This window comes from Symphalangus syndactylus, chromosome 21, assembly GCF_028878055.3.
Source record: "Symphalangus syndactylus isolate Jambi chromosome 21, NHGRI_mSymSyn1-v2.1_pri, whole genome shotgun sequence".
Classification (NCBI taxonomy): Eukaryota; Metazoa; Chordata; class Mammalia; order Primates; family Hylobatidae; genus Symphalangus; species Symphalangus syndactylus.
Window position 1 is genome coordinate 55,475,935 of NC_072443.2, and position 17,182 is coordinate 55,493,116.

Sequence of the window (17,182 nt, forward strand, 5' to 3'; positions counted from 1 at the left end):
CCCCCACCCTAACTGCCTTGGGCTCTGTCTGCATGAAGACACGTGATTCCCTCCCCACAGTCTCATGCAGCCCCTGCCAGCTTCCTCTCCTACACTCCACCCTTGTGAATTAGGGGCGCCCCTACCACTGCAAGGAGGGGGGCCAAAAAGACCTGGAGGAAGACAAAGCCTAGCAAAACTGACTTTGGACAAGTGTCTCCTGCTCCTGAATCTGTTTTCTCATCTATAAAATGGGGAGAGCGATACCCGCCGGTAGCAGGGCTTTTTGATTTTGACTGCAAATGTGTCAGGAGAGGCCAGGCTGCAGGGGCTCCGCCAGTCAGAGCCTGGCCCAGCACAGACCCCAGGCATCTCCCAAAGACAGCCTGTCTCTGGGCTCGACGTGGGTCTCTGCTCTGTTTAAAAGGTAGAGTTCCCCAGCGGCCCATGGACACTGCTCATGCCCCTGCCCCTGGGCCCAGGCAGTGCTTCGGGGTGTGCTGCTGCCTCCTGGGGCCGTGGGTGGGCCCTGAACTGCAACACCAGCTGGCAGTCTCTAGAGTGGGGGCTGTGTGCACGTGTGTTTCAGTTAGATTTTGCTGTGTAACAAACTACACAGAACATAGTGTCTTAAAACACGTGGTTGTGTGTTTGGAAGATCTGGGCAGTTGTGCTGGTTGCCCTTGGCTATGCCCAGCTGGGCTGGAAGTTCCAAGAAGGCCCCACTCCCATGTCTGCCAGTGGATGCTGGCTGTCGGCCAGGCAGCTCGGGCCCCTCCACGTGCCCCCACCACAATGGTAGACCAGCCTCCTCACATGGGGGTCCCCTTAGTTCCCTCCACATGGCCCCCACAATGGCAGACAAGCCTCTCACACCGGGGTCCCTTCAGTTCCCTCCATGTGCCCCAGTCACACCTTCCACATGGCATCTGAGGCTGCACTTCTAGAGTGAATCAGAAGCCACAAGGCCTCTTGAGGCACAGCCATCACCTCTGCCACCTTCTCCTGAAAGGAAAATTGTATGCCCAAGGGGAGGGGAAGTAGCCCCCAGCTCAGGTGGAGGAGGGGGCTACCCAGGAGAGGCCTGGGTACCAGGATGGGAGGAATTTGTGTTCATATTTGGCAATCACAGGATATGTATCATTAGGATTTTGCTGGGCTGTTAATTCACACAGGTTGGGGTGAGGAGAGTAAGCTCTAAAGTCATTATATACAAAGTCAAAAAGTTACTGTCATAAAATTCCCCTTGAAGAGCCCTTAAGTTGCTCGTATCAGACAGAGTACCTGGTTTTGTGTGCACCGCTCTGGGCAGAGGCACTCTGTGTGCTGTGATGTGTGCAAATGCCTGGACCGGACCAGGGAGGGAGCTGAGGCTTGTCCAGACACTGCAGCCTTTGCCCTGCAAGGGGGACCCTCAAATCCTTGCTGAGAAGGGAGGGGGAGCTAAGCTGGCTGGCTCACCTTCAGGGCCATTTCCATTCCCTGTCCCTACGAAGCCTCCAGAGCCAGGCTGCCCAGAGCAGTAGCCACCAGCTATAGGTGGCTATTTAAATGTTTGCTGATTAAAATTCACAAAATGAAAAACTCAGCCTCCATCGCCCCAGCCACGTCCTGAGTGCTCAGTGGCCACACAGCTAGCAGGTGGAGAGCCGGGCTCAAAGCCCTGAGCCAGCCCAGCCTGCTGTGAATGTCAGCCCCCTTGTCCAGGCACCTCCTACCTGCCTGCCTCTGTGGTCACCCAGCTACGTGCTGACTGCCCAGGACTCCCGAGAGACTCAGCCTTGGCCCAGCTGCTGTCCTGGAGGACTGCTGGTCTGCTGGGGGCAGGCAGGCCAGTAACACTGGGTGCCTGGCTCTGGGCCCCCAGATCCCCTCATCTTCCAGAGCCCTGCAGAGCAGGGAGCTCTGGGCTGTGGTCTCCACCCGAGGTCCAGCAGTGCAGGCCTCATCCTCTGATTCTTCCCCCACACCGTAAAGTATGGGGACTCCATTTGCACTCCTGGGCTTTTCAAGTAAAGGGAAGAGACCTGTTTATCATCAGAAATTATGAGACACCCCCTGCCCCCATGCCATGCACACCCCCCACACACAAGGGTTAATATCCAAGATTGAAAAACTACAGGATGACCGGAAGCTGTTAAGAACCAATTTTTAGATGATTTTGGAGTCTGTAAATTTTATTTATCAAAGCAGCTTCTATTTTGGTTTGAAAGATGTTCATGTGTGAAACATAGTATTTGTTTGGTCTACCAGCAGTGTTGGCTGCACATATGGGATGAGAGATCCCCTAAAATAATTCAGGGGTTCCCAGCTTGGGAATCCGTGTAACCTCCAGGAGCTGGAGTCCCTGAGTGGCCCCCAGGAGTCAAGGGCTTAGTGGTGGAGGTGGAGGCTACCTCATGGATATTTGCGTGGCCAGCACTGTGGCTGGCCTGATGCTGGGTTTTTGGTGGGAGGTGAATTAGCCTCCCCCCTTGATAATGCTTCCCTCCATCCCTGCAGCCCCTCACCTGGACAGCCCCCAGCCACCCTCCCTCCTACCCACTCCTGCTGATTCCGTTCTGAGCTTTGCTGGTGGAAAGTGTGCACAGAGGTGATTCAGACACAAATCCCTGCCCTCCAAGGCTCCAGATCTGGTGGGAGGCTGGGGCCTGGGTGTTAGCTGAGGGGTTTCCACATTGGCTTCCCCCTCCTGCAGAGCGCTCCCCCGACCCCCAGCTGCATCTCAACACCTGAGGGCAGGGATTTGATTATCTCTGCTTCACAGCCGATTACCCTTGCACATGATGGCACCCAGGAAATATTTGTTGGGTAAATGACTGAGTGAATGCAAGCTATGGCATACACAGACACATGTTCTCACCCTGCCCTCTGGCTATGTCTTTGTCTTCTCTTTGGGGTGCAATAGACGTGATGAGCAGGGGCACCCTGTCTAGGAACTCTGTTCACAACTAGCTCAGGGCTTTTTCTCCATTCAGGGTCTATAGATTTATTCAAGGTCCAAACAATAATTTTTTAAATGTGTGGATTCTTTAAGAGTTGTAAGTTATTTTGAAGTGATTTCAATCTTAAAGAAGAGTTACAACAATAATACAAAACGAAATTCTCCCATGTACCTTTCACCCAAACTCATCACTAATAACATTCCACCAAATTTTGCTTTCTCTTAAAAACCGTTTTTTTCCCTTAGAAGCATTTGAGATGTCACTGCAAACATGCCACATGTAACTTTCATCCGTAAATAATGCTCTGGCACATAATTACTAAGAACAAGGACATTCTCTTACATAACCATGGTCCAGTAGTCAAATTCAGGAAGTTTAACATGGACATGATACTAGGATCTAATATACAACTAACTTAAAAGTCACATTTCGCCTGCTGTCCCAATAATGTCCTTTTTACCAAGCTTTCCTCCCAACCTAGGATCTTATGTTTCATTTAGTCATCACGTGTTTTCTTAAAGCTTTATTGAGGGATACTTTACTCTATGAAATTCACTCATTTTAAGTGTACAGTTCGGTTATTATTACTATATTTACAGAATCCTGTAACCATCACCACAATTTTATTTTTAATCATTTTCATGACCCTGAAAATAAACCACATACCCATTTTCCCTCAGTCCCTTGTGCCATCCCAAGTCCTCAACAACCATTTTTTGTCTCTGTAGATATGTCTTTCTGAGCATTTCATATCCTTTTGGAATCATACAACGTGTGTCCTTTTGTGTCTAGCTTTCTTCACTTAGCGTGAGGTTTTTCAAGGTTCATCCATGTTGTAGAATAGAACGTATCAGTACTTCATTCCTTTTTTTTTTTGGTAGAGACAGGGGTCTCACTTTGTTGCCCAGGCTGTTCTTGAACTCCTGGCCTCATGCGACACTCCCGCCTCAGCCTCCCAAAGTGTTGGGTATGAGCCACTGCGTCTGGTCTTTCATTCCTTTTTACTGCTGAATAATAACATTCCATTGTATGGATACACTGTAGTTAGTTTATCCATTCCCTGGTTGATGGACATGTGGGTCATTTCCACTTTTTGGCTATTGTAAATACTACTACTATGGATATTTGCATACAAGATTTGATGTGGACATATGTTTTCATTTCTCTTTAGTACATACCTAGAAGTGGAATTGCTGGGTCACATAGTAACTCTCTGTTTAACCTTTTAGAAATGGCCAAACTGTTTTCCAAAGTGGCTGCATCTTTTTGTATTCCCACCAGTGGTGTGTGAGGGTTTCCATTTCTCCACATCCTGTCCCACATTTATTATCGTCTGGCTTTTTGCTTCTAGCTGTCCTAGTGGGTGCGAAGTCATATCTCATTGTGGTTTTGATTTGCACTTCTTTGATGTGGAACATCTTTTCATGTGCTTATTGGCCATTCATATGTCTCCTTTGATGAAATGTGTATTCAAACCTTTTGCCCATTTAAAAATTGTATTGTCTCCTTGTTATTGAGTCATGAGTTATTTGCATACTCTACATACAGGTTCCAGTATCAGTTATATAATTTTCTCAGTTTCTCAGTTCCTTTTTTTTTTTTCTTTTTTTTGGAGATCAGGTCTCACTCACTCACCCAGGCTGGAGTACAGTGGCGTGATCATGGCTCCCTACAGCCTCGAACTCCTGGGCTCAGGCAATCCTTCTGCCTCGGCCTCCCAAAGTGCTGGGATTACAGGCATAAGCCTATGCAGGGCCTTATCTTTTTACTTTCTTGATGGTGTCTTTTGAAGTGCAAAAGTTTTAATTTTCATGAAGTCCAATTTATAAATTTTTAATTCTCTTGCTTATGTTTTTGGTGTTGTATCTAAGAAATCATTGTATAACCCAAGGTCACAAAGATTTATTCTTATGTTTTTGTCTAAGAGTTTTATAGTTTTAACTCTTTCATTTAGGTCTTTGATTAATTTGAGTTAATTTTTGTGTATGGTGGGAAGCATGGGCCCAAATGTATCCTTTTGTGTATAAATAGCCAGTTGTCTCAGCACTACTTGTTTTTGTCTGTTTGTTTGTTTCCAGATGGAGTCTTGTTCTGTCGCCCAGGCTAAAGTGCAGTGCCTAGATCTCAGCTCACTGCACCTTCCGCCACCCCCCACCCTGCCACCGGGTTCAAGCTATTCTCCTGCCTCAGCCTCCCGAGTAGCTGAGAGTACAGGTGCACACCACCACGCCTGGCTAATTTTTGTATTTTTAGTAGAGATGGGTTTTCACCTTGTTGGCCAGACTGGTCTGGAACTCCTGACCTCAGGGGATCTGCCCACCTCAGCCTCCCAAAGTGCTGGGATTACAGGCGTGAGCCATCGCGCTCGGCCAGCACTACTTGTTAAAGAAATGATTGTTTCCAATGAATTGTCTTGGCACCTTGTCAAAAATCATTTGACAATAAATTTTTATTATTTATTATTATTTTTGACCACTCCAGCTAAGGCCAAGACAATACATTTCTAAACATCATTTTCGTGAAGATGAAAACTCCTCCCACATTTTAACAAAAGCATGCTTCAGGTCATCTGGACGATCCTCTACCAACTGAGCTCTGCTCCCTGATGTCTGTGGCTGCCTTTTCTTTATGAACATGTGGTCATCACAGGACCTTCCAGTGTAGCAGTGTTTACCATTGGATGCAGTGTTTCTAAAAGCGGGGCCTGATGGAGCTTGGGAACCATATTCTTAGAGGTCCATCAGTTCTTAAGTTTGAGAAACCCCTAATATAGAGCCATTTCTCAGACGGGAGGGTAGAGTTCCAGATAGGGAACATGAAATGTCCAACCTCATGCATCTGTCAAGTGCCCACAAGCCAGCACAGGCGGTGTAGTGTAATGATAAGAACTCACTTAGGATAGGGCATGGTGGCTCATGCCTGTAATCCCAACACTTTGGGAGGCTGAGGTGGGCGGATCACTTGAGGCCGGGAGTTCGAGACCAGCCTGGCCAACATGGCGAAACCCCATCTCTACTAAAAATTTAAAAAAAACAAAAAAACTGGGCATTGTGGCAGGCACCTGTAATCCCAGCTACTTGGGAGGCCTGAGGCAGGAGCATTGCTTGAACCCAGAAGGCAGAGGTTGCAGAGAGCCAAAGTCGAGCCACTGTACTCCAGCCTGGGCGACAGCACATGCCTCTGTCTCAAAAAAAAAAAAAAAAAGACTCACTTGGGTAAGTCACTCCCCCTTCCTGAGCCTCTGTTTTCTCCCCTGTAAAATGGGGGGCACACCAACCATCTCAAAGAATCTGCAGGAATAGAGATAGTTTGGATAAAGTATCTGGCACAGTGCTGTCTGACACGAAGTGGGTACCAGTTCATGGAAGTTGTGTTTATTGCAAGCCTGGGGTTGTGCCCACTACCTGGCTCTCCTTCAGCCCTCCCCTCCACAGTGCCGACTCTCCCCAGCAGAGCAGCCCTTGAGGGCTGGCTCCTGGCTCCAGCCTTCCCTCTGCTGCATGTACCTCACCTGTCTGCTTACAGGGCACGGCTCTGTAGCAGGCCCTGTGCTGGTCCTAGTAAAGCAGTGATGAAGCAGACTCTATTCCTGCTTTCAGGGACCTTCTGAGCAGGTGGACAGAACTATTAGCTGATGACCACAGAACAGCATGGTAGCTGTTATTTTTATTAATAATAGCTAACATTTATAGAATTTCTGCTCTGTGCCTGGCCCCACTGTCTCAAGATGTACAGGACACTGGGAGCCAAGAAGATGACGTCTAGAGGAGGTGACACTTTTAGAGTTGGATTTAAAGGATGGGTTTGGACTTCAGCTAATACACAAAGAGACATGAGCTTTCTATGAATTTTTGCCCATTTGATGGATGAAAATGAGATTATCATTTGATTTGTGTTTCTGTGTAAGGTTGTACATCTTTTTGAATGTTTACAGGCCATTTGTATTTCTTTTTCACTGAACTACCTGGTCAAATTAATTGGACATTTTTAATTTGAGTTGTTCATGTTTTTTTTGTTTTTGATTGAGTTGGAATAACTCTTTATATATGGAGGAAAACAAGGGAATAGTATGTGCTAATACACAATGATATGAAATAGTACAGTGTGCTTGAAAAGCATTAAGTTCAGCCTAATTTTGAGAGACATAGCTGAAGATAGAGCTGAGCAGGGAGGCAAATGCTAGTTCCTAAGGAGCTTGGACTTTATTACACAGGTCACAGGAGCTACAGAAGCGTTTAGAGCAGGGAAGGGATGTGATTGAATGTGTATTATTGAAAATTGCTTTGATAAGGGACAATAATGGACAGAGTGAAGAGCTAGAAGGGACAAATTGAGGCCAGAAAGTACGGGAGCTTGAATGTCCCCTGAAGAGTGTCTACCTGGTTTGGTGGGCAGTAGGGAGTCACAGAAGGTTCTGGGTGATGACCGATGGTGAACTGCAGAGACAATGGGAACCAAAAGTTGCCTGCTATACTTCCTGCCTTGTGGACAGCTATAAAGTGCAGGGGGCGGGATGGAGGCCAAGGCTAATCTCTGGGTGGGGTGAGCGGTTTTGTTTCCCAACATGATGCTTTGTTCCCCTAGATGTCCCCGCCCCACGTGGGCGCCCAGTGCTGTGTCATCTGTCCCCACACCACAGGACTGACCTCCAACCCAGACAGACGAGACCATTGCCCGGGGTAACCTAGAGAGGAAATATGAACTAAGAGTTTCCAGGCAGGGCACTGGGAATGGGAGAACGAAGAAGGAACAGCACACTGCCGAGCTGGGAGGGATTTTAAAAGTCATCCAAGGCAGTTTACCCTCAGCCCTGCTCCCATGAGCCCAAGGACAGGGAGTCCTACCTCCCCAGCAGCCATTCCATATCTAGGTGGCTCTTCCAGGGAGAAGGTTCTGGAGCTGGTATGGCATCAGAGCTGTAAGGAGTCTTAGCACTCGTCTTATGCTTCTTGATAGAGGGGACCTTGAGATTCAGAAGGGACACCTGCCTTCCTGAAGTCACACAGGGAGTCATCCTGAGTGCCACAGCAGGCTCTTAGAAATCAGGCTTCTCAGCTCCCCACTCAGAAAATTACTTTTAAACATAATATTTTACAAACAGTAATACATGCGTGTAGCAATACATGCAAACAATACTTAAATGAAACATTTCAGTGAAAAGCCAGTCTCCTTTCCACTCCATCCCCCAGGGCACGAAGACGTCTAGGGGGGCAAAGCTTCATGTTGGGAAACAAAACCACTCAACCTACCCAGAGATCAGCCTTGGCCTTGATCCTGCCCCCCGACCCCCCACTTTATAGCTGCCCGCAAAGCAGGAAGTGTAGCAGGCAGCTCTCCATCCCCACTGTCTCTACAGTTCACTCTCAGTCATCACCTTCCCCAGGGCATGGCAACATGGCGAAACCATGTACCAGTTTCTTGAGCATCTTTGTCAGAGACAACATATCAGGTACCAGCAGATATTCTATACCCCCTCTCTTTTTTTAATTCCAGATTTTTATTTTTATTTAAAAAAAAATTTAAGAGGGAGTCTTGCTACATTAACCCAGGCTGCTCTTGAACTCTTGGCCTCAAGTGATCCTCCCACTTCATCGTCCTGAGCAGCTGGGATTACAGGCAAGAGTTGCCACACCTGGCTTACTCCCTCTTTCTTACATAAAAAGTAACACACCCTACATCCTTTATTGCACCTACCAAAATATCTTGGGGATTGTTCCTTATCATACCAGTCCATGTAGAGATGACACTTTCTTGTTGTTGTTTTTGTCTTGTTTTGTTGTTTGTTTTTTTGAGACAGGGTCTCACTCTGTCACCCAGGCTGGAGTGCAGTGGAGTGATCACAGCTTAGTGCAGCCTCAATCTCCCCTGGCTCAGGTGATCCTCCCACTTCAGCCTCCTAAGTAGCTAGGAAGACAGGCACATGCCACCACACCCAGCTAATTTTTGTATTTTTAGTAGAGATGGTGTTTTGCCATGTTGCCTAGGCTGATCTTGAACTCCTAGCCTCAAGTGAACCACCTGCCTTGGCCTCCCAAAGTGCTGAAATTACAGGTATGAGCCACTGTGCCTGGCCGTAGAGCTGCCACATTCTTTTTGATGGCTGCATAGGCTTCCATCATATGGACGTGTCTTAATTATAATCTGTTTAACAAATCCCTCACTGGTGGGCTTTAAGGAACAAGAATACTTCAATAATTTTTATTCACTTTAAAAACATTTATAGCAATGTGCATTATGACATTTCAGTCAATGACACACCACATATATGATGGTGGTCCCGTAAGATGATAATACCATATTTTTACCGTACCTTTTCTATGTTGTTATGTTTAGATACACAAATATCTACTACCTGGTCAAATTAATTGGACATTTTTATTTTGAGTTGTTCATGTTTTTTTCTTATTGATTTGGAATAACTATATATGGAGGAAACCAAGGGAATAATTGTGATTAATTGCCTGCAGTGTTCAGTACAGTCACATGCTGAACAGGTTTGTAGCCTAGGAGGACTAGGCCATACCATATAGCCTAGGTGTGTAGTAGGCTGTGCCATCTAGGTTGTGTAAGAACACTCTATGAGGTTTCACAATGATGAAATCACCTAAGGACACATTTCTCAGAATGTATCCCCATCATTAAGCACTGCAAACCTGATTGTTTAAATATAAAGACATGTCAAGAAGAAACTTCAATTGGCCCATGAGCTTTTGCCCAGATAACCCCTGTTGACCTTTTAAAAATCAATTATTACAAAAAAGTATAAAATGAAAAGTAAAAGCGCCTCACATATCCATTCCATGCACCCCTCAGTCCTCCCAAAAGGTATCCATCAATAAGAGTTTTTTTGTTTTGGCATATTTGTGTCCTTTGGGAAAATTAGGAAATTCCCACACATGTCTACATAGAGCCTTTTAAGTTGTACACAAAAGGATCATGATATACAGTCTTCTGTTCCTTGAATTTTTCAGTAGAAATATGACCTGGAGATCTGTCTATCCTAGGACAAAGTCCCAGCAATGGGTATCTTAATGAAGTTACTCCCTCTCCTACTGCTGGACCCTGAAGATGGCTCTTTTCTTTTGTTGTTTACTGGTACACACAGTGCTGTGTTGTCTGTCCTTGTATTTTTATATTAGCGTGCTGTAGTAGCTTTGCCATACCCTTCCCGATTGGTTGCACCATCTGGCACCTCACTCTACAGCATTTTTGAGAGTGCTCATTTCTTCCCACCTTTAGCAGCAAAAGTATTAGCAAACTTGTTCGTTTTTGCCAACTTGGTAGATTAAAAAATGGCAACCATGTTGTGTTTTGATTTGTATTTCTTTAATATACATTTAATTATAAGTGAGATTGAAGATCTTTCCATGAGCTGCTTGTTCATATCCTTTGCTCTTTTTTTCTAATGGGTTAGTCATCTTTTTCCTATCGATTTGAAAGGCCTGTTTATGTATTAGGGAAATTAACTTTCATCTCATTTTCCTCAGTTAAATTCTGTCATATGTGCTGCAGCAGACATTTTTTTTCAGTTTACCATTTGTCTTTTTTACTTTGTTTATGGTATTTTAATTCCATTTACATAGTTTTAATTTTTATGCAGTTAAATGTTCGACATCTTCCTTCACGGCTCCTGGGAATGAAAATATTTACACAGTGCATTTTGTGCAGGCTTTCCACACATTATCATAGTTAATTCTCACAGCAGCCTTTGAAGCAAGGCAGGGTGGGAATTTTTAGCTTCAGTTCCATTTTAAGGATGAGTTCACATGAGTCTCAGAAAAGTCGTGGGACTTGCCCAGGTCCAACAGATTCTAAAACCTTTGTCATTCTTACTTCCTCACCTGCCTTCCAACCAGCCAGGTGACCTACTCCTGGCACTGATAACAAAAGTATATGGCTTCTCAGGGACTGCATTTTTAAATATTAAAACTACAAGGATCTTATCTTCCCTTAACTGCTCTTTAAAAAAAAAAAGGTGTTTTTAAGAGACAAAGTCTTACTCTGTCGCCCAGGCTGGAGTGCAGTGGTGCAATCATAGCTCACAATAACCTTGAACTCCTGGGCTTAAGCAATCCTCTTGCCTGAGCCTCCCGAGTAGCTGGAACCACAGGTGTGCACTACCATGCCTGGTTAATTTATTTTGGAGATGGAGTCTCGCTGTGTTGCCCAGGCTGGCCTCAAACTCTTGGCTTCAAGTGATCCTTCCACCTCAGCCTCCCAAAGCACTGGGATTACAGGCATGAGCCACCACACCTGGCCCTTAAAAATATTTTTTAAACCTCCAATAATATGGAAGGGTAGAATATGCAGCGGGGTTGGGACTCACATTTCAGCCCACAAGCCCATCCCCAGGGGATCCACTGTCCAGTTGGCTGTGAGCACTGATAAGAAGCCATGGGCTCACTATTGCCACGAGGCAGGAAGAGCCACCAGGAGCCGGGCCGTTCCTTATTCGTCTCTGTCACCAGTGCCTTGGGTATTCTAGGGACAACTTAGATGCTCAATAAATTCTGCAAGAGTGGCGAGTGGGGCAGTCAGGCACACTGCTTAGACTCTACAGCTTCGCAGGTGGGTGTTCAAATCCCAGCTCACCCCTTAGCAGCTGTGTGAATGTGGGCAGATGACTTTACCTCTCTGCCTCGGTGTCCTTGTCTGTAAAATTGAGATACTAGTTTCTGCCTCAAGTAAATGAATAATCCTCCTCCAGTGCTGAACAGTGCCTACATCTCACTTCTGATCCGTCTGTGCCTTTCTGGATCCATTTGCCCATTCTCACCTGGCCCAGATGTCCAGGGTCATGAGATGTCAGAGGTAAAAATCAGGGTCCCTCCTTCTGTCCTTTCTTCCCAGAAGTCCAGAAGGGGAAACGTCTTGCCCAAGGTCACACAGCCCCTCATGGCAGGACCCACAGAGCCAGGTCTCCTGACTCATGACATTACTCGCTCACCTTCTCTGGCTGGGCCCTGGCGGCCCCGTCCCTCCGGCCTCCGGTCTCGCCGCCTCCGGGCACCAGGGGGCGCCTCGTCCCAATCGCAGCCCGCCACCTGACGCCCGCGCTCCAGACCCGCGGGGTTCCGGCTGCGGGGGAGAGGCCGCCGCTCCCGGCCCGGCGTTCAGGGCTTCCGGGGCAGGTCTGCTCTGCGACCCACCAGGCAGGGCAGTCGCGCGTCCTCGCTTTCTCCTTAGGTGCACCCCTGCGGGCGCGCTCCCGCCCCTATCCCTTCCAGGCCCAGCCTCTGCTATCTGCGCCACTTCTTCCCCGTCTTTGGGCTCCCTTCCGATTGTGCGCACCCCATTCTCTGTAACAGTCGCCAGGCCACCAGGACCCGTCCCAGCATCTAAATCGAGGTCGGCTGAGGGATGGGGCGGCACCGGCAGGCCCAGGTCCCCACCCCGTCCCCAAACAGTCAGGAGGGTGTGTCCTAGAGGGGACGCGGAGGAGCGTGGTGCAGCTGTGCGCCTCTGGGCCAGTGGCTTCCCTGCTTTGGGCCTCAGTGTTCCCATCTGCGAACTGGGGACGGCGGCGGGGGTGGGGCGTTTGGGCCGGGGCTGCAGCTGTCCCTGGGAGGAGCCGGGGGACTTGGCCTGAGGTGCGTTTGCTTGCTGTTTATTGGGGGTCTGGGGTAGTCTGAGGGAAATGCCGGGGGTCGCAGTGCCCCCTGCTCCGCGCCTGGACCCCGCGTACCCCGCTCTCCTGGCCCATCCGCTGCAGCTGCTGCACGGACCTGAGCGCCCTCCACTCGTCCAGGCTCGGGTGACGTCGGCGGCCGGGGCGGCACCGTCCTCCCCGCCCCCCAGCACAGCCGCGCACGCACACACACCTTCCGAGGGGGGAAACTGAGGCCAGGCGCGGCGAGGCCACCCGCCAAGGTCACGGCGCACGGGCGGTGGGGCGGGCAGGAGGGCGGCGCGCGGGGAGGCCGCCCCGCCGGTGTCGCTGGTATCGGGCTCCGGCTCCGGCTCCCGAGCGCCCGCCCCCGCCCCCCCCCCCCCCCGCCCGGCCACCGGACGCTCTGGGGCCGCGCCCGCCGCGGGGACGGCGCGCGCTCGGCGGCTGCGGGCGGACCCGCGAGGTAGGAGGCGGGCCGGCGGGGGACGCGCGCGGCGGCCGGTGCGGTGCGGGGCCCCGGGCGGGGGTCGCTGGGGCTGCAGCCCGGAATGCCCTCCGCGGGGAGGCCTGGGCGGCAGCTCCGCCCCCGGGGCCGCGGTTGCACCGACGCGCAGTTGGCTCTCGGGAACCTGGGGCGCGCGGGGATCGCGGCGGGCTTCGCGGAGCAGGGCTCGGAAGGAGGTTGCGAGGCCGCAGTTGCTAAGCCCGCACCGGCCGCAGGGTTGTGGGGTTGGGGATCAGCGGCTGCCAAGCTCACGGGAATGGGGGCCGGGGCGCGCCATCGCCAGTCTTTCTGAGCTGGGCTCTGCGGTGTCGCTCTCTGGGACTGGAGCGGTGAGGACGCAGAAGCCTCAACCTCGGCGGCTATACAGACGGCTTATCCCGAAGCCTTGCGAACGCTAAAGGCGCGATATTGGGGGTCGGGGAGGGGCAGGGGTGCTCCATCTCCGCATCAATGCAGTTGGTTGCCTCCCCGAAGCGGGGGTAGGTGAATCCAAACCCCGAGGGTCGCCGTGCAAAGCATTCCCCAACCCCCGACTCCGCACTACCCTGCTTCTCTTCCCCACCCCCACCCCGCCTCCACCACCGCTGCTGCCTCCGGGCGGAGAAATCCCGCCAGGGTCCCGAGCCTGCGAGCGGGAGGTTGAGGCATCTCAGGAATTCGCTGGGAGCCACATGGACGCGCCTTGGGAGGGAGGGAGAAGCTTTGGCAGGGCTGGAGGGCTGGGTCCAACCTGGCCCTGTCCCTGCCTCCCAACCCCGTGTGACCTTGGGCAGCCCCTCCTGCCATTACCACGTGGGGAAGAGACTGGTTCTCAGTCTTGGGGTGGAGGGAGCTCTCCCGGTAGACCCCAGGAGAGTTGGCTTAGGGAGCAGTCTTGGGGACCAGAACAGCCTTGGCGACCTCTGGACCCTGACCCATAGGGGGCAGGTGGCAGCAGGGGGATGAGGTGTAATGGGAGCTGTTGTTGGAAAGCTGTCCCACCTGCCAGCCTGAGGATGAGACACTCCTGGGCCAGGGTCTTAGAGTGTGGGAGCCCCCCCCCACCCCGCCCCGCAACCTCCTACTACAAAACCACCTGCCCTTGGGCTCTAAGCAGGCAGGGTGGGTTGGCAGAGGTGAGTCAAGCTTCTCCCCACCCCTAATAGTCCTGGGGAACTTCCCCTCCCATGTTTCTGCCAGGCAGTTGTCACTTTAAATTGCCAAGCTCTCAACTGTCACAGCTGATCTGTTCCTGGAGCAAAGGGAGCAGAAAAGTGACAGTGGGTGTCCCCTCCCCCTGGCCCTGTCCAGGAGATGAGGCTCACAAGGACAGCAGTCGGCTCTGCCTGGTCAGCTTTGTGAGTGTTGCTCTGGGCATGCCCAGTGATCTGTGGTGGTGAGGGACCTGTCCTGGACTGGTCTGGTTGTGCACTTTGATGAGCCACTGTTTCATTTTGTGGTCAGGCTCCACCAGACAGTGGACACATTGGCCTGTGCAGCCCCCTCTGAACAATTCTGAATTAAGGTGACACAGGAATAGCTTTCTGGTCACCCTCCCCTGCCCCCAGTATGATGCCCAGCTCCTCATTACAGTTGGCAAGATGGCCAGGCTGCTGAAGCCATGTGCAATTAGAGCCCAGAAACCAGATTTAAGGGGAAAGAAGAGAAACTGCCTTAGCGGTGCCATCTCCTCCCACCCCCCACCCCCCACAGGAAAAGATAAACTAAGAGGTGACTTGGGGTGGCCACAATGCCCACTGCCCAGCCATTAAGCATCAGTGCCAGAGGGAGCATCCCGGAGCCACCCCACTGTGTTAGAGATGGAGAACTGAGGCCAGAGAGAGGCAGGGACATGTCCAAGGTCACACAGCGTATTCGGAGCAGAGGGGCCCTGTCCCCAGCTCTCCAGCAACCCAGTCATCCTGAGAGAGCTGCTTCCTGGGGAATGCTCGGAGGACTCGGTGTCCCCTCAGAGGTCTCTGCAGTGGAGGGACAAGGGAGGGGGCCTGTGCTCACCTCCGCAGGGGACTGTCCTGCATGGTTTGCAAACATTAGGTAATCTTGGGTCTCATGACTGGAGTTGCCACTCTCTTTCAAGGCTGCTTAAAGGGCCCATGGCAGCCCGCCCTTCCAGCCGCTGCTCTGACCAACCTGCCCTGCCCTGCCTGTCCCATGCCTGCTGTCCCCACACCACCACCCTTGGTTTTAGTCATGCTTCCTTCCCCATTGTCCAGAGGGGAGTGCTGAGGCCATGCCAGAAGAATTGGGACCATTTGTGTCCCCAGCTTTCCTGCACACAGTTTCAGCCATTGGTATAAGGGGTGGACCTAAGCACCTAAGTGTCCCCAGCCAAGAATACAGCCATCCTTTGTTCTTGTAGGAAGCTGCCCATCACTGGGCTGTGCAAGCTGGAGCTGCCTTTGTGCTGGTCTGGGAGTCTGAATCTGGCCTCCGGTAGGAGAGTTGACCAGAGCCCTCATCACTCCCCCTGCTCCTCATAATTAGGCGGGAGGGGAGTGGGGGGCTGCTCATTCCTATCAGGAGGTGTTTCTCACGTGCAAGAGGCTGGCAAAAGCCCGTTCTGTTGGTGAGGTCCATGTGGACTGGGGTCCCACGCACCACCGCAGCTCAGATCAGCATTCATTACCACCATGCAGTGAGATGCAAACCTGCTTGTGGGAGGAGCATTTTCTGGAGCCTCCTGCCTTTCCACTGGGCCCTGCCTCGCCCTGCTTTGGCTCCTGCGGGAATGAACAACCCACCCCTGCCACCTGGCAAACTCCATTCATCCTTCAACACCCTCATCCATGATACCTCTGTGGCAAATCCTGCCCTGAGTCCCTGAATCTTCCCTGCGGGGATACTATTATCACTGAACAGAAGGGCGGTGCAAAGCAGGGCGCAGGTAGGGTCTGACTTTAGACCCCTGGTCATATACCAGTCTTCCAGACTCCCTCTCACCCCGTGTCTCAGGGCTATACAGTGGGGCCATCATAGCAGCGTCAGTTTGGAAAAGCAGGAAGCAGGCTGCTAAATTCTCAGTGACTTAGAGAACTGTGACTCAGAGAACTGTGTATGTGGCTTTCTAATCCAGCAGGATTGCAGTGCAAACCCAGCGAGCATTTTTTTCTAAGCATCTACTCCATGCCAGACCCGATCACAGGGGCTTTCACATGTATTTCCCATTTCATCTGCGAAACCACAAACCTATCATTCCCTTGTATGATGGTTCTCGAAGCATAATATTAAAACAGTGTCAATCCCACAGGCCAGCTGGAATGATGTAGGATGCTGCACCGTCAATTGTCCTTTCAGTGTTGCTCGGTTGCCCCAGAGCCCCAGCAGTTCACCAGTCTGTGTACCCAGACACCCTCAGGGTGGCATTCCTCTGGGAAGGGCTTCAGACTAAAGTGCGCAGAGTCTAGGCTGACCCAAATAAATCCCTGCGTGCCATGTGTGACAGCATAGAAAGCCGGCTGTGGGAGCTAATGACCTCTGTACACACAGCTTGGGCCTTACCTGCTGTCTTTTTAGAAGGTAACCCTGGCCTGCGTCATGCCTTATCCGGTTGTGCTTACACAATTTCTTCCAGACTGTGAACTCCCTGAGGGCAGAGTGGGGCCTGAGGCATTACTTCATGCCAGGGGAGGATATAAGTTCTTGTGCCTGACTGAGACTGAGCTGAATCCAAACAAGGAACAGGCTGCCTTAGAAGGCAGTGAGTTCCCCTCATCAAAGGTGTGCGGAGTGAGGCCAGGTGGGGGATTCACAAATTTCAGTTAGCTGAGATGCCCTGCAGGACCATTTTAGCTCCAAGACTCCCAGAGCCAACAATTTATTTTTTATTTTTTCAGTGATCCGAGGACTTGGTGGAAAGCTATCAGGATAGTAATACAGGTTTGTAACAATGCTAAAAGTGCCAACGTGTTTTAATAAAGCCAAGTGCCGAGGGGTATTATGGGAACATTTCATTATTCAGCTCAGCCAGATGCTGAACTAGGACCAGGTTTGGGGCTTATCCAAGTGGCCTGAGGGTTTGGTATAAAAGGAACCAGGAAGAAAATTGAGCGTCTTATGGCTAATCCTTGAGCAGCAGCTGGGGTCTCTGTCTGTCACTCTAACTTAGGAGGCCTTTAGGTCAGAGAGCCGGACTCTTTATTGCTC

The 17,182-nt window shown here is 50.7% G+C and overlaps 1 protein-coding gene across 21 annotated transcripts in view; it reads left to right on the forward strand.

Moving 5' to 3' along the window:
- Positions 1–17,182, forward strand: part of IQSEC1 (IQ motif and Sec7 domain ArfGEF 1) — a 401,591-nt gene that overhangs the window by 292,255 nt on the left and 92,154 nt on the right. The window contains exon 1 of one of the 21 annotated variants that reach the window (XM_063630278.1): positions 6,947–12,272. The exons of 14 other annotated variants lie outside the window; for them this stretch is intronic. In XM_063630278.1, coding sequence (XP_063486348.1) covers positions 11,854–12,272 — 419 coding nt within the window. In that variant the 5' untranslated portion in view covers positions 6,947–11,853. Of the gene's footprint in view, positions 1–6,946; positions 12,273–12,422; positions 12,515–12,928; positions 12,998–16,877; positions 16,916–17,182 lie in introns of those variants that run through there. 6 more of the 21 variants (XM_063630295.1, XM_063630293.1, XM_063630292.1 and 3 more) reach the window with 6 other exon arrangements.